Source organism: Giraffa tippelskirchi, chromosome 10 (genome assembly GCF_054371585.1).
Source record: "Giraffa tippelskirchi isolate mGirTip1 chromosome 10, T2T-mGirTip1v1.2.pri, whole genome shotgun sequence".
Classification (NCBI taxonomy): domain Eukaryota; kingdom Metazoa; phylum Chordata; class Mammalia; order Artiodactyla; family Giraffidae; genus Giraffa; species Giraffa tippelskirchi.
The window spans coordinates 97,612,143-97,630,106 of record NC_137284.1 but is presented as its reverse complement, the minus strand read 5'-3'; the positions used below and the strand labels follow the sequence as shown (position 1 = coordinate 97,630,106).

General features: G+C 38.4%; 1 protein-coding gene across 1 annotated transcript in view; it reads left to right on the top strand.

Moving 5' to 3' along the window:
* MET (MET proto-oncogene, receptor tyrosine kinase) overlaps positions 1–17,964 on the top strand; it is a 120,694-nt gene that overhangs the window by 66,005 nt on the left and 36,725 nt on the right. Inside the window, exons 4-10 of the mRNA XM_081537884.1 lie at positions 3,115–3,249; positions 4,269–4,442; positions 9,272–9,432; positions 13,537–13,639; positions 13,751–13,887; positions 14,541–14,702; positions 15,956–16,055. Of these exons, the coding sequence (XP_081394010.1) occupies positions 3,115–3,249; positions 4,269–4,442; positions 9,272–9,432; positions 13,537–13,639; positions 13,751–13,887; positions 14,541–14,702; positions 15,956–16,055 (972 nt within the window). The remainder of the gene's footprint in view (positions 1–3,114; positions 3,250–4,268; positions 4,443–9,271; positions 9,433–13,536; positions 13,640–13,750; positions 13,888–14,540; positions 14,703–15,955; positions 16,056–17,964) is intronic.

Here is a 17,964-nt window from a genome sequence, read left to right as displayed (position 1 = left end):
TATTTCTTGCAAACATTGCTTCAGGAGTATTTTGAGAGTTAAAATGGTTACCCAATTACTTAGAATTTTGGCAAGAAGAGAAAGTGAGGAGTTAATGATAGAAACACATTCTTGGCATTTTATAGCAATAGGTATCCTTCCAGAGAAAGGGCTAATGATCAACTGAAAGGCATTTGCGTCTGTGACATGACCTCTGCTCGAAACTCCAGGCGGTCATCTCACTTTTCCCCAGCCTTCCTGTCTTCTCTGTTTCATCTCATTTTTTATACCAAGCCACATTCATCCTAGTTCATGATCAAAAGTTGAGTTTGTCGGCTGTACTAATAACATTTCCTCTGTGCTATCAGAAACTATTTAGATGTGGAGTCTTTCTCTTTAGGCACACTTTACTTGTGCAGCCAAGATTACTGAAACAAGGAGTATTTGGCAAGGCAAACATATTGTGAAATTTGTTTTAATGCTTTGACTCACAAGTGGCTCTTGGGAGCTCAGAGTTGAAGTTTGTTATTGGTGTTTACTTTGGTGCTCCAAGAGTATATTTGAGTGTTTAAGAAGAGGTCAAGCAAACAGTTTCTGGCATGAAAGTTCCTTGGAAACCTGACTTGTACTTTCTAGCTAAAATTCTCTATCATATTTTCTTTATGGAAAATAATAGTACCTACCCTGTAGGCTTGTTGTGAAGACTAAACAAAATACCTATTTAAAGCACTCAACACAATGCCTGGCTCAGTTACCATCATATATGGTGTTCTCCAGATAAAGAGTCTTAACAGGTAATGAAGCAAATCTATCTATCCAAGTTCCAGCAGTGCAAAGAGCATCTTTATGAAAAGAGAAATATTAATTCTTTCTGGGAAATGGATATTTGAATGGGCTTCAGATATTTGATAAAGTCAAGGGTAAGTGTTAGTTGCTGAGTCGTCTCTGACTCTTTGGGACCCCATGGACTGTAGCCTGCCAGGCTCCTCTGTTCATGGATTTCTCCAGGCAAGAATACTGGCGTGGATAGCCATTCCCTTCTCCAGGAGATCTTCCCAACCCAGGGATCAAACCCAGATCTCCTGCACTACAGGTGGATTCTTTACCATCTGAGCCACCAGGGAAGCCCAAAGTCAAAGATGATGACCTATTAAATTAAGAAGAGATTGCTTATTATAGATATGGGAAATGATATTAAAGAGAACAAAAAGATAGGAGAAAAAAAAGTAGGAGCTGATCGTTATGTAGGAGGTCTGAATAGAATGGAAGGTATAAGAGAGACAGACACAAAATTCAAATACCTATAAGAAGGTTCAGAAGGATGAATAATCTCCAGTGAATTAGAAAGCACAGAATGAGGCAGAGAACAGAATCAGGTTATTAAAAGAGGCTGATATGTTGTTTTGGTTTTTAGTTGTGTGTGAGAAAAGGAATTTTTTTCCCTTTGCAGTTTGAAGTGATTGACAGCAATCAGAGAAATATTTTTTAAAACGGGGAGCAGGGGAGCATGAGGGGTAGGAAAAACAAGAGGTGATGAACACCAGAATTAAGTCAAGATAGAAAAGATTGGTTAACTGAAATAATTTGGTGTAGAAGATTTAGACATCTGGTGTTCTGATAGTCTGCTTGAAACCAGCACCAGCGGGAGGTAGGACTGGTAACTGAATTTTTTTACATTCCCTACAAAAGTCACAAATAACTATTTGGCCCTAAGTTTAGGAATAACAGTAGTTTCTATTCTTTCCCATTCCAACCAAATGACCTTCGGTCCATCACTTAATTTCTGTGCAAATATAGCCACCCTGCTTAATGGAGTTGTTTTGAACGTGTTGAGTGTTTGGTGTAGAGCAAATGTTTGAAAAAAATGTCATGATGTTTAACTTTTACAGCTCTGTGTGAACTTGGTTCATTTCTCTATCAACAATCCACTCTGTGGGAGCAAATTAGGGATTTTGGGAATCTTCCCAAATTGTTTCAGGGTAAATGTCTCCTTTATTGTGCTGAAGAAAAAATTTACTACTGGTTCCCCAGAGCATTTTTATATTGTGTGTTTGTTAGAGTACTAAGCAGTTCATTCCCATTTTATGAATAAGAAAGCTGAGGTATAAGTGGTTTATTATTTAATCTCAATCTCACAGATGCCCACATTTGTCCCATGATTCAAACATGGCAAACAAATGCCCTTTCAGTGAAATGTAAGAGAGTATTTGGGTGTCAAGCAATTTCATAAAGTTAGTTTCAAGCCCAGAGCTATGCTCAACATTTTGCACTCTCCTGTAGATAAAATGTTATGGCCTATTTAAGAATGAGAACGAGTCTAAGCTCTCCTGTAGTCTGAGTGTTCATTTTCTTCTGATCTTATACCTGGACTTCATTATTACTGGGTTCTAGCGACTGGACTGATGGAAATTTTATAGCTGAGAACCGTCCCAAATTAGAAATACCTGACAACAAGAATGACACCACTCATCGAATCTCCTTTCCAGGACATTGTTAAAACCATCAGCTCTTATTATAAAACCAGGCCAAGAAGCAGAACCTTATTTATAATCAAAGTAATAATGTATGATTGGACAATGGTTTACAAGAAATGACAGCACATCATTTCAAAGTTAGCTGAGGGCCTATTTCGACCTCAAAAGATCTATAAATATGGCTAAAGGGTAGCAAAGCTGGAACCAGATCCAGGTTTCCAGACTCCCTGTTCACTATCCGTTACGTCCAGGGAAGCTGCCCGGTGGGAGGGTCAGGAGGATAGATTTAAAAATAATCCAGAATCCTTGTAGCATAAGTGAGGTCTTCTGGGGAGAGTTTTGGCTCCTCCAGTTCCCAGTACAATCGTGAGGATGTGGCTGCATGTGCTGGCTGATTTGCTGGAAGATCTCCTTTGCTAGAAATCATTAAAAGATCATATGCAAAACTCTGTCTTGGGGGTTCAGATGAATTGTCTTCAAGGCAGGAGATTAGAAGCTGTATTGATTTACAGTGCAATAAACTGTTGGGCTTATCATTCAAACATCCATGAGCTCATCTAATCTGGTATTATCATTATCATCCACGTTTTCCCCTGATAGTATTTTTAAACTGAGCTTGTTGGACTGTTGGACTAAGAGTGCTTTCTGGTTTGTTTCTCAGGTTGTGGTTTCTCGATCAGGATCATTAACTCCTCATGTGAATTTTCACCTGGATTCCCACCCTGTGTCTCCAGAAGTGATTGTGGAGCACCCGCTAAACCAGAATGGCTATACACTGGTTGTCACTGGGAAGAAGGTAAGCCCTGTTCCTTAAGAAGATTCCATCAGTGTGGTTCCTCCTGAGTGGATATTTACAGCCAGTGTCACCTGGTCCTTTTTAACTTCTCCCTTCATCTGGATTCACCTCTCTTCTATGAAGTTCTTTCCTGAGTATTCCAGACATCTCCTAAAATCAAGTTAAATTTTTACTTGGGGAAAATTGGACCTATGGGAGGTCATCTTCATGAGGTAAACTTCTCCTTTTGTCCTATATTTCTCAATGAGGAAGACAAACACACAAAATGAGAATTACAGTCCTAAGGGCAGAACTCTAGTGCAGGCAGATAACTCCTGAAGTGTACGTTGGAAGAGATTATGCTGGCCAGTAATCCCTTTTCCCTGGGAGGAGGTGCATTTTGATGCCAGAATGATATGTAACCTTACTTAGAATTTCCCAGAGGTTCAAGTGTGCTTTCCAGCAGCTTATACTCTCTTGTTATTTTAAAATCATCTCAGCAGGGGAGGGATAAATTGGGAGGTTGGATCTGACATATATACACTACTATGTATAAAGTAGATAACTAATAAGGAACTATTGTATAACACAGGGAACTCTACTCAATAATCTGTAATGACCTGTATGGGAAAACAATCAAAAAAGAGTGGATATACGTGTATGTATACCTGATTCACTTTGTTGTATAGCAGAAACTAATACAACATTGTAAATCAACTATACTCCAATAAAAATTTTTTTTTAAAGTAAAATCATCTCAAACTGTCCCCACTAAATAGAACCTCTAACATTGCGTGATAATACTTGTGTTCACTGGACAGTAATAGTTACTGTCCAAAATAGTGCCAAAAGTGGAGGGAAGAAAACATTTGTTTTAAGTTTAATCACATTAGCATTATTACATGATGTGCACACATAAGTGGCATCTCTGTTAGACTCTGTAAAATTATATTTATATGTATCTTTGATGTATTTAGTTTTTATTTAACAAGCAAACAAACCCCTCCTCTGGAAGCTCTTTCCATCACTTGTCTTCACAGATCACCAAGATCCCGCTGAATGGCCTGGGCTGTGAACATTTCCAGTCCTGCAGTCAGTGCCTCTCTGCCCCTTCCTTTGTGCAATGTGGCTGGTGCCATGATAAATGTGTGCGATTGGAGGAATGCCCCAGTGGAATGTGGACTCAAGAGACCTGTCTGCCAACAATCTACAAGGTAGGAGCCTCTGTCAGCTGTCGTATGTGTTTTGTTTTGGAAAGCATAAATCCCATGGATTAAAAAATTAAAAAATCAAAGTATTGATTTGTCTGTGAGGCATCAGCCCAAGCACCACCTCCCTCTAGGTTCTCCCTTTAGGGTGTCATTGGGCACAAGCCCCTGAACCCTGCACTTGAAGTGCTTGCTTCACACTCTCCTTGGGCAGTTTCTCTCTCTTAGCAGATATGTGAATAAAAGAATAGTGGCTAGAGAGCAACACTGATCCCCGTTTCCTCACACTGGGACCTGTTCCTTTCTGACCTGCCCATTCTGATTCCTCACCAGCTACTTTATCTACCAGGTGCCCATACATAAGCCTCCATCATACATAGGGATCTAGTCATCATAACACAGAACCCTAACCTGGGCCGTGCAAGCTAGAGGTCCAAGCCATGCTGGAGCAGGCAAACAGGGGGCTTTGTTCCTTCTAAAACATAGATGGTGGCTGTCTCATCACTGATGAGAGTAGAGGTTACTTCTCAGGGCAAGTTGGGAGGCAAGTGGATGGTGGACACTTAGGTAGCTGTGCGCCTTCTCTCAAAGTTCGTGGAAGAGAAGTAAAGACACAGCTGATAACCTCACTAACCTCTATACTCTGCAAGCCAATTCATTCTTTAATTCATTCTAGAAACAGTTATTGAGTGCCTACCACACAGCTGGCTCTCTTCTAGACACTGGGGGGGACACATTCCGAAACAAGACAAAAGTGCCTCCTGCTCTTAAAGAACTGAGCTTCTAGCAGTGGACTTCGGCCATGATATTGTAAACACACTCTCTCTCTGTTGCGTTGTTTGCTTAAGCATGTATTTGGCACTCTGAAAATCTCCATGGCAATTTGTAAAAATTTCTTTCTTGATTCAAATACATTTTGCTTGAAGCTACTAACCTGGTAAGGACTCAGTGTGTGATTTCTCTGCTTGCATGTGGAACAGTTGGACTTTGGTAATAATAAATGATTCATGTGAAAGAATCAAGTTAAAGATCTTGGTCGGTCGCCTGGTTCAAGCCCAAGTAAACAGAGTGTGCAAGCTAGAACAGGATCTGCCCCCAAGCACATGGCTGTTTTCATTTAGCTACGGTTTGGGCAAATATTTGCACTAGGTGACTGGGTTTTAAACCAAATCATTTTCTGTTAGGTGTGACACAATCATTAAGCCTCAGCTTGATCAGCTAGAGAATAAATGAGAAGATATTGCAACAAATTTAAATCTGTAGTGTTTATGCAGTTTTTGTTTGTTTAATACACTTTTAGAACCACATGCAGTTTTATACTTTTAAAAACACGTAGCTTTGGCAGTTTGAGACACCAGGAATCCGAATGCAGCTATTCCATGAAAGGTATGGGGAGTGTGTGTGTGTGTGTGTGTGCGCGCGCGCAAGTATGCATGTGCAATTAAATCACAACAATTTCATTTCAACAACAACCAACCTGCTGTTTTAAATAAAGAGCAGGTTGAGAAACTGTACAAATGAAACATCTAATTTTGACCAGTTTACCACTTTTTGTTATTAATATTAATGAAAGCTACATTAAAATGGTTAAAAGCAGTAAATATTTTAGAATTTTCTGGAACCAGAGATTCTCTCAGTAATGTTTGAATCTCCCCTCCTCCACCTTCCCTAACTCCAGCATTCTAACTGGAAATTTTTAAAAGGTTGGGTTGTATCACGCACAATTCACTGAGGCTTGGGCTGTACGGTTAGAAAGAAAGTAGTGCAGCTGAGTCCATAAATCCCTTTTGGTTCATAGTTGTTAGGAAGATTTCATGCTGCACTAGAGCATGACATTTAGCATTCTTACTGCAAAGAATAAGACAGATTATTCATCTTTTTCTTATCTGTCTTAAATGCTGCAGGCACAAAACTCAGCTAATGTGTAGTTTCACTTTCCTATAAATGTAAGTCAACCTGCTTTTCAAGGTACATGATATTCAGTGGCTGAGATTGTCTGCAGTTCCATGTATGAAATATTTCAGGAGTGCAAACCCATTATTTTGTTTCAAACATGTTATCTGATCTTGTACTTAAAGAGCAATGGAAAATTGCTTCAGAAAAGAAAGAGCACTTCCCAATATATTCTGAATTTATTAGGATAAAATTGTCATATCTTATAGGCTTAGAGTTCGGTCCCGTGAGACAGTAAAACAGTTTATTAATTGATCAGAAGACTCAGATAAGAAGCAGCAGTGATATCTTATGAGGGACATGAGATGTTTTATCTCTTGTCTGCAGTACACTGCCACCAATATATTTGTGACATTTACTGAAGAGACAGATTTTAATTTTCCAAGGTTGTTGTTGTTATTTTAATTTTCTCATGTATTATCCTGATGGGTTTTGAAAACATAATCATGTAAATCATTTTCACCTGTGTAAGGACAATAGCTATTTTTGTGGCCATTTCTACCTATCCAGACCCAGCCTCTGTGGCTTTATGCCGTACACTCATTTCCTTCTCACAGAGTTTCTCTACCCGCAGGATAACACAGTTTGCCAGCCCATTGTTGGTTCTGTCCCAGGGTGTGTAGTCCAAGACTGTGTCTTTCCTTTTCCCCCGGAAGAGTGAACATTACCCCATAAGCTAAGGCAGAAAAGCTCAGTTGCCTGCCTCTAATTTTTCAGCCAGGAGAGAAAAGCTAAGAAGAGCTGGCCTTTCAAATCCTGATGATCTCACAGAGGTTTTATATTAACAGTACCCATGTCTGTTGCCAGCACACCAACTGAACAACTCTCAGTGTCTTTTCTGAAATCATCACACAATCCCTTTGTCTTATATAGAAAGTGATGATGAATGTGGAGTGACAGACTTCAGTTTTTACATAGAAAGGGGAGATCTAGGCAGTGGGATCAGGCCAACATCAGCCTTAGGCAGCTGTTTTCAGTGGGGAAGACTCCTCATTAAAAGAGTAAATAGCAGCTGTGTGACTGCCTCAGGCTGAAGAGAGCCCTGGAGGGTTAGATGTCTTTTTCTCTCCTACTGAATTTCTAACATAATAATAAACAGATTTTTTTTCTAGCAATTCTCATTGGCTAGACGTGGACGAGGTAAGTTTTCATGAAAGGCACAACTATATAATGGATTTCATGGGTAAAGTAGCTATATAAAGGCATTAGGCTGAGACTTTTACAGGGGTTTGAGAACAAGGGTATGACGTTGGTTTGTGATTATTTACTTGAGAAGGATGGTAATGTTTGCAAATTTGAATTTTACTAAAAGCTCTTCTAAAGTGTAAAAGGATCACTTTTACACTTTCACTAACTAGTCTTTAGCAAATACCCTTACCAGTTTTTGAGTTGCCTGTATAGCAGTGCTATGTTTTCCCACCATTGTACTTTACAGCACAATTTACAATATGTCCCCCCAAAAGAGCATTTCCTTTCTCAATTGTCACAAAGCTTCTGAGGAGAAGCTTATTTTTAACGTGGAAATTTGTTTTGTTTTAATAGTTTTAGACTAAAAATAGTTGTCTTGTAGACTTTATAAGAGCCTAATGCTATCTTATATCACAGTTGCCAAATTTTTATTAATGAATTCAAGTTTTACTTTTAGTACACCAAAGATAAGCCTGCAATAATAAAAGGAACCTATTATTATTTGATACTGAGCCTGAGGTAAATAAGTCAATCCTAGAAATGAAATATACAATGATGCCAAAAGAAATAATTGAAACATTGCTACAATACAGATCACACTTGAGCCCCTCTCCAATTCTGTTTTTTCTGTTTCTAATAGAATATGTTGACTATATTAAATGTTACATCATTTTTAGCTTGTTAACTAACCAGCTGGTATATATCAAATAGTGACTATATTTAAAGGAAAAAAATGGCGTGAATAGATATAAATGTGAATTAAGAATAAATAATTAAGTATTAAGTAAAATAAGTTCACGTATTCTTTTATTGATGCCTGGCACATAGCAGATGATTTATAAATAAATAGTGAATGAATAGGGGCTTCCCTGGTGGCTCAGTGGTAAAGAATCTGTCCTGCAATGCAAGATACTCAGGTTCGATCCCTGGGTTGGAAGATCCCCTGGAGGAGGACATGGCAACCCACTCCAGTTCTCTTGCCTAGAGAATCCCATGGACAGAGAAGCCATGCAGGCTGCAGTCCATAGGGTCGCACAGAGTCGGACACGACTAAAGTGGCTAAGCAGCAGCAGCAGCAGTGGATGAATGAATGGCATATATGTATTAAATACCATATACGTGACTGACATTCTGATAGCTGTTAAATGCAACTGTGAAAACACTGGGTACAGAAAGAAGTATTTTTACTGTGTGACTTTCTCCTCTGGGTGGGGAATACCATAGCAACCATGCATGTAGCACACACCCAGCTGGTACTCAGAACAAGGCATATATTGGTGCTCGGCTTCTAGGACCCATGAAGGAGTTTTGATCAGAGTTCAATCTGGAGGCCCAGATTATATAAGAATATAAAAGCATGGGTTATATAAAATGTAAAATTTGGGCCCAAAATGTGTCTACTTTATCCCAAAAAGGCCTTTCATCCCCACGTAGGCTGAATTTGCTCTCTCTCCCATCTCTGGATCTTCTGAAAACAGCTTGTTTCATCAACCTGACAGATAGTTTTAATGTTTGTTCCAGATTCTCTGAGATTTGTGTCCCTTTTTCCTACGGTGAAAATTCAGTTTTTTTAAATAATGGGAAAGGGAAGGACTTCAGATTCTTTGAGGATACATATTTTGTCTGTTTGTTTTCCACACATACGAAAGATAATAATGTACTCGTTTTTTTTAAGTTCTATATTGTCCTTATAGGTTTTTCCAACTAGTGCCCCCCTTGAAGGAGGGACAACACTGACTGTTTGTGGCTGGGACTTTGGATTTAAGAGGAATAATAAATTTGACTTGAAGAAAACCAGAGTTCTCCTTGGAAATGAGAGCTGCACCTTAACCTTAAGTGAGAGCACAACAAACATGTAAGGACCTAAAAACACTTGGCCAGGGTGTGGCTGGAAGACAGGTTTTAGTTTTGAATGAATACTTGTAAAACTTGCCCCAAAAGTCCATCTCTTGAGTTAAAAAATGTCTTCGTCCATCACTCCCCTTGTGGATTTATTTTGTTTTTAAAACTATTTACTCACCAGGATTGAGGAGGGAGAAAGTGACATTACTCAGATGAAGAAAAGAAAAATCTGGCATCTGGGAATTTTTCAACCATTTTTGTAACAACTCTTGAGAAATTGTCTGGGTAGATTTGAAAGAGTAGCACTGGTTGGGGTCGGTCCATCTAAAGTCTTCAATAAAGAGACTGTTTCCAACAGTTTTTTCTAAAAAAATCAGAGAAGAGCTCAGTATGGACCCTCTTTTCTAAATTCACTTTCTGAATCTCAGAAATGTAGTGAAGCAGCTATATCACACTTTTGAGACTCATTGTTTTTGATGAGTTTATATTTAGCTGATTTTTATTGACACTGTAATGAAAAGTTCAAGTGTTAGTCACTCAGTCATATCCAACTCTTTTAGACCCCTTGGTCTGTCCATGGTATTCTCCAAGCAAGAATACTGGAATGGTTTGCCAGAAAGGAGTGTATCTCATGTAGTCATTCCCAGGAAGTCTCAGGAAACAGCAATGTTATCCCTATTTTACAAAGATAGTAACTGAAGTTCAGAAAGATAGATTAGTAGAGGTAATCTAGAGAGTAAGAGCTGAACAGGCCTTCAAACTCAGCTCTCTTGATCCAAGACCTGTGCCTGTTCTACTATATCCTACTTGTAACTTCTAAAAGATCTGAATCCCATAATGAACAGAGAACCCAGAAATTTTTAGTTATGTAGTAACAGTTCAGTTCAGTTCAGATTAGTTCAGTCACTTAGTTATGTCTGACTCTGCGACCCCATGAACCACAGCACTCCAGGCCTCCCTGTCCATCACCAACTCCCGGAGTCTACCCAAACCCATATCCGTTGAGTTGGTGATGCCATCCAACCATATCATCCTCTTTCGTCCCCTTCTCCTCCTGCCCTCAATCTTTCCCAGCATCAGGGTCTCTTGAAATGAGTCAGCTCTTCATATCAGGTGGCGAAAGTATTGGAGTTTCAGCTTCAACATCAGTCCTTCCAATGAACACCCAGGACTGATCTCCTTTAGGATGGACTGTTTGGATCTCCTTGCAGTCCAAGGGACTCTCAAGAGTCTTCTCAATTCTTCAATGCTCAAAAGCATCAATTCTTCAGTGCTCAACTTTCTTTATAGTCCAACTCTCACATCCATTCATGACTACTGGAAAAACCATACCCTTGACTAGACGGACTTTTGTTGGCAAAGTAATGTCTCTGCTTTTTAATATGCTGTCTAGATTGGTCATAACTTTCCTTCCAAGGAGTAAGCGTCTTTTAATTTCATGGCTGCAATCACCATCTGCAGTGATTTTGGAGCCCAGAAAAATAAAAGTTAGCCACTGTTCCCACTGTTTCCCCATCTATTTGCCATGAAGTAATGAGACCGGATGCCATGATCTTAGTTTTCTGAATGTTGAGCTTTAGGCCAACTTTTTCACTCTCCTCTTTCACTTTCATTAAGAGGCTCCTTAGCTCTTCCTCACTTTCTGCCATAAGGGTGGTGTCATCTGCATATCTGAAGTTACTGATATTTCTCCCGGCAATCTTGATTCCAGCTTGTGCTTCCTCCAGCCCAGTGTTTCTCATGATGTACTCTGCATATAAGTTAAATAAGCAGGGTGACAATACACAGCCTTGATGTACTCCTTTTCCTATTTGGAACCAGTCTGTTGTTCCATGTCCATTTCTAACTGTTGCTTCCTGACCTGCATACAGGTTTCTCAAGAGGCAGGTTAGGTGGTCTGGTATTCCCATCTCTTGAAGAATTTTCCACAATTTGATGTGATCCACACAGTCAAAGGCTTTGGCATAGTCAATAAAGCAGAAATAGATGTTTTTTCTGGAACTCTCTTGCTTTTTCGATGATCCAGCGGATGTTGGCAATTTGATCTCTGGTTCCTCTGCCTTTTCTAAAACTAGCTTGAACATCTGGAAGTTCACAGTTGGCGTATTGCTGAAGCCTGGCTCGGAGAATTTTGAGCATTACTTTACTAGCATGTGAGATGGGTGCAATTGTGCGGTAGTTTGAGCATTTTTTGGCATTTCCTTTCTTTGGGATTGGAATGAAAACTGACCTTTTCCAGTCCTGTGGCCACTGCTGAGTTTTCCAAATTTGCTGGCCTATCGAGTGTAGCACTTTCACGCGTCATCTTTGAGGATTTGAAATAGCTCAACTGGAATTCCATCCCCTCCACTAACTTTGTTCATAGTGATGCTTCCTAAGGCCCACTTGACCTCACATTCCAGGATGTCTGGCTCTAGGTGAGTGATCACACCATCATGATTATCTGGGTCATGAAGATCTTTTTTGTACAGTTCTTCTGTGTATTCTTACCACCTGTTCTTAATATCTTCTGCTTCTGTTAGGTCCATACCATTTCTGTCCTTTATCGAACCCATCTTTGCATGAAATGTTCCCTTGATATCTCTAATTTTCTTGAAGAGATCTCTAGTCTTTCCCATTCTATTGTTTCCCTCTATTTCTTTGCACTGATCACTGAGGAAGGCTTCCTTATCTCTCCTTGCTATTCTTTGGAACTCTGCATTCAGATGGGAATATCTTTCCTTTTCTCCTTTGCTTTTCGCTTCTCTTCTTTTCTCAGCTATTTGTTAGGCCTCCTCAGACAGCCATTTTGCTTTTTTGCATTTCTTTTTCTTGGGGATGGTCTTTATTCCTGTCTCCTGTACAATGTCACGAACCTCCGTCCATAGTTCATCAGGCACTCTGTCTATCAGATCTAGTCCTTTAAATCTATTTCTCACTTCCACTGTATAGTCATAAGGGATTTGATTTAGGTCATACCTGAATGGTCTAGTGGTTTTCCCCACTTTCTTCAATTTAAGTCTGAATTTGGCAGTATGGAGTTCACAATCTGATCCACAGTCAGCTCCCAGTCTTGTTTTTGCTGACTGTATAGAGCTTCTCCATCTTTGGCTGCAAAGAATATAATCAATCTGATTTCGGTGTTGACTGTCTGGTGATGTCCATGTGTAGAGTCTCCTCTTGTGTTGTTGGAAGAAGGAGTTTGCTATGACCAGTGCGTTCCCTTGGCAGAACTCTATTAGCCTTTGCCCTGCTTCATTCTGTACTCCAAGGCCAAATTTGCCTGTTACTCCATGTGTTTCTTGACTTCCTACTTTTGCATTCCAGTCCCCTATAAGTAGTAATAATAACCAAACATTTAAAGTTTTATAGTTTGACCTTGTCTTTAAAGTGGTTATTTTATACCTAGTAGAAATTCCTTCCAGGGTTATGCAAAGATCTAAATTGACTCATCTTATTTTACTGAGGCCAAAACATCAATTAATGTCATACTTGTTTAGCTTAATGGCAAAAAAATTCATTCAAGAAATCCCCCTTGTAAGTTCTTGCTCATTGCTTATAAATTAGAGCCTATAAAAGTGAAACACAATTCATCCTCATTTTTAAAATTTTCTTAATAAAGCAAATTATACTTTTTAGGATTATAATAAGATTATTAATTTAAAAATAATTTTGTGGAAAGCCTATCGTGATTTTTATATAATTTAAATAAACATGTATAACCACAAAGATGCATCTTTTGACATACTTTGAAGAAGAGATTCTGTTTAGTTGTAATCAGCCCATTGTTTCATATTCTATCGCAATACCATTACTTTAAGTATGCCAAACATTATTCCTACAATTGTATAGGATTAGACTGAGATTATTATGAACTTTTCGATTGGTGAGTTCTACATCAATGAGGTTTAACATTTCCTGTTTTGTCTGTATGAATGATACAAGACAGTCAATATAAAGTTTAGCATAATAGTACAGAGATAGAGCTATACAATTTTCAATCTTGATGCTTACCTGGAAACTCTCCTTGCTATTTAGAGTAGTCAGCTCACTATTTGGAGATAATAACCCTTATTATAAAACACCCAAGCCAGAAAATGCCTTTGGACTTATAACATATAAAACTTTGCTTTTTCAGGTTGAAATGCACAGTTGGTCCTGCAATGAATGAACATTTCAATATGTCCATAGTTATTTCAAACAGTCGTGGGTCAGTACAGTATAGTACATTTTCCTATGTGGTAAGTCTAGGCATTCATTTTGTCATGAACTAGGATATTTAATTATTACTTAATCTACTTAGAGTTATAAAATTAACTGGTTATTTTATTTTGTTTTTATCTCTCATTCAGGATCCTATAATAACAAGTATTTCTCCAAATTATGGTCCAAAAACTGGTGGCACTTTACTTACATTAACTGGAAAGCACCTAAACAGTGGAAATTCAAGACACATTTCAATTGGTGGAAAAACATGTACTTTAAAAAGGTGTTGTAATTTATCTTTTGTTTCATCAGTCAAGTCGGATTAATATTTGTACCTAACAAATCAAGAAAATATTATTCTTTTGTGGCAAAAAGTCAAGATGTTTATTATTTACTATCCTTACCTTAAAAAACTTCTTCCTTCCCGAATCCCTCTACTCCTTTTTGCTGTTTTTTCTACCCTTCCCTTATGGTTTACTAATTCCACTTTTAAGTTTGTCTTCCCATCCACCTTCTTTATTGTTATACTTAGTATCCCACCTATGCTATAAGCTATGAGATTCTGGTAATTGACAATAAACATTTCCATCAAGATTTACAATTAGTTCAGATCACTTTGGGGTGGTGAGAGCCATGAGGTAGACAAGATTAGGAAGTTATGTTTCTGCTTCTTAAGAGTTGGGAAAGCTTAAATCAAGTACCAAAACTTTAAAAATTGCTTAAAATCCCAAATATTTTTAAGTCAGATGGCTTGCCTACAACAAAGCTAAGTCTTGGATCTAGTTAAATGCAAACATCCTACATTAAAAAGAGCTTTTTTTTCTATAAATCCCCATTTAGGAGCTATTGACTGATGTCCCTTTTGATTTGTGGATATAATTCTAATATATGTGTGTCTTCAATAACGAAGATCCATTTTCTTAATTTTTTGTTCAGTGTTTCATATAGTATTCTCGAATGTTACACCCCAGCCCAAAGCACTCCAACTGAGTTTTCTGTTAAATTGAAAATTGACTTAGCCAACCGAGAAGTGAATAGCTTCATTTACCGGGAAGACCCCATTGTCTATGAAATACATCCCACCAAATCTTTTATTAGGTAAGTAAAAGTTTCTGATGGGTATAAGAAAATAATGAACTTGAGGATGATTGACTGCCAAATAATCAAAAGGAAGATAGTTTTATCTCTGGATTTGATACCATTGCATTTCTTTTGAAGGATACCTTTCCAGTTCAGGAGTGAAAACTATATTCAGGTTCTGAGTACAATTTGACTTTATCAATGCTAGTTTATGCCATTTTATCCTAGTCTAAATGCTGCTGCTGCTGCTAAGTCGCTTCAGTCGTGTCCAACTCCGTGCAACCCCATAGATCGCAGCCCACCAAGCTCCCCTGTCCCTGGGATTCTCCAGGCAAGAATACTAGAGTGGGTTGCCATTTCCTTCTCCAAGGCATGAAAGTGAAAAGTGAAAGTGAAGTCGCTCAGTCGCGTCTGACTCTCAGCGACCCCATGGACTGCAGCCTACTAGGCTCCTCCATCCATGGGATTTTCCAGGCAAGAGTACTGGAGTGGAGTGCCATTGCCTTCTCTGCTAGTCTAAATAGATTTTGTTAAAACAATTTAACTGAACATCATAGTATTTATTATGTACATTTAGTACATTTTAGTACATTATGTACATTTAGTATATAAATCATAGTATATATTATGTACATTTTAATTCTTTACTAACCTTAGTGCCTAAAAGTGGAATCACCTTTTTCTGTCCATTTTACAGTGTATTTGTCCTTGCCTACTTTACACACAGCTTTTCCCTATACCAGTGTGTTAATCGCTCAGTCCTGTCTGACTCTTTGTGATCCCGTGGACTATAGCTTGCCAGGGTTCCTCTGTCATGGAATTTTCCAGGCAAGAATACTGGATTGGGTTGCCATTCCCTTCTCTATGGGATATTCCTGACCCAGGGATCGAATCCAGGTCTCCCATATTGCAGGCATATTCTTTACCAGACTCCCTCTAATCTCACTGGACCCATTTCGGTCTGCCTTATTTCTGTTATTTCTATCAGTCTAGCGACAGTAGTTAAATTCATTTTTCTTTGTATTTTTTTCAGACAGGAAAAAAATATTTATTTTGCATATTTGGTGAATAAAAAGAGAAATTCATTCCTTCAGCTTATGCAATAATGAATTTTTTAAATACTTCCAGGTTTACCACTGAACTTCCATTAGGCTTCAGTTGTGGCTGTAACTTGTGATTTAACTTCCTACATGTGATTTAATTTCATTTCTCTCTTAAAATACTTGATAGAGAAAGAACCTCTCATTGCTATTTTTCTTTTATTTTGCCAGTGGTGGGAGTACAATAACAGGTGTTGGAAAAAACCTGAATTCAGTTAGTATCCTAAGGATGGTAATAAATGTGCATGAAGCCGGAAGGAACTTTACAGTGGTAAGTCCTCTACGTGATAGTTGTGCTTAGAGCTCTGCATCTCTGCCTCTGCTGCCAGCTTTCAGGGTACCAGAGACATTTCCGTTTTGCCTTTAATGTCTGCTAGTTATCTTCCTTGCAGTGTAGTCAAATAGGATTTTTTTAATTTAATGACTAAAAATATCTAGTCTCAGGCTAATATAAAACACACTCACACATAATGTTTAGACACAATAATGATTATCAATTTGAGGCTGTGTTTTTTAAAGACAGTCAGTACAAATGCAAACTACATCATCCCTGTCTTAGTCTGTTCAGGGTTCTATAACAAAAATACCATAGACTGAGTGGCTTACACAGCAAACATTTATTTTTTCTCACAGTTCTGAAGGTTGGGAAGTCCAAGACCATGATGCCAGCAGATCTGGCTTTCTGGGGAGGGCCCGCTTCCTGGTTTGCGGCTGATTATGTTCTCATTGTATCCTCACATGGAGGGGAAAGAAAGAGGAAGCAAGCTCTCTTGTGTCTCTTCTTATGAGGGCACTAACTCCATCATGAGAACTTTACGCTTATGACCTACTTACCTCCAAAAGGCCCCATCTCCAAATACCATCTTGTGAGGGATTAGGGTTCCAAATATGAATGTGAGGAGGATGCAAACATTCAAACCATAACATCTCCCTATCCCCCTTTTTATAATGCCCCATAGAACATCAACCTTTTTGGTCTAATAAAACCCCTGGGTAAAGCCTTTAATCTTGCCAAAGCATCCATGTCTTCCTAAGTGGTATGGTGTTTTCTTTCATATCCCTTCTTAACCATGCCTCTTGTCCTTTTGTTAGCATGTTATCAAATAATGAAAAAGAGTGTTAAAATACTTATGTCCTAGAGTGGGTATGATGTGTAACACTTCTTCACGTTTTTTCTTTTATTTGCAAGGTCCATCAGAATTTAACTGAATTCCTCCTTAAACTGACCTATTTTGTGCTCTGACAGTTTTGGGTCACATTAAAGTGGCAGTTTTACTTCAGACTTTAGGAAGCTTGGAGTTATTTACAAAGATTATATATTTTGTTGTTGTTGTCTGATATAAAATACCCATAATCTAGTTAGACTTGTACACGCAACTTAGAATGAAAGTTCTAAGTGCCCCCTCTCAGGCCCCCTCTCAGGCAGAGTCTTGATTGGGGAGGTAGTAGATTGAATTACAGCACTTCCTTTTAGATTCCCATCCAATATTTCTTGAAGGCTAAGGCCGCAGTGTGCTTTAATTACAAAAACCAATTTGGGGCTAAAAATGTCAAGCCAAATCACCAAACAATAAGGTCATCTCAAATGAGATTTTTCTTGACCTTCTCAATCAGCCACATTGCATCACCTCTAAAGAGTATTATTAGATTTTTATAATATTCCTGAGAGATTGTACTCTAGGGAGTCCCCATATGAAGTAGAGAGCTTTGAAACCAATCCCTGCACATGGCCACAAACAAAGTTAGAATACCACCACCACTATTAATTTAAAGGACATCAGTTCTCCACAACCAGGCACAGCAATTTTTCATTAACCAATAAAAATAACAGTAACCCCCTTTGGTGTTGGCATGCAACTTTTTAAAGTAGAAGTCTGAGAAATTATTACTTTATCTAATTCACACTGAGCTTACGTTATTAAAATCGTGGTTAAGATTTCTTCCCTCTGCCTCACCAGCATTATGATGACACATGACATCATTCATTCATTTGTAATCATGTAGTTTTTAAAAACCTCCCAAGTGTGACAAAGAAGATTGAAACAACAGTAGAAGATTAGAATCTTATCTGTTTGCATATCTGGAAATGTAAACTTTGTTATTTTAGCCACAAATTTATTAGTACAATAGAACAATGGATTCAATTTGGACAGAAATGAAAAATTCACTGGGTCTATTTG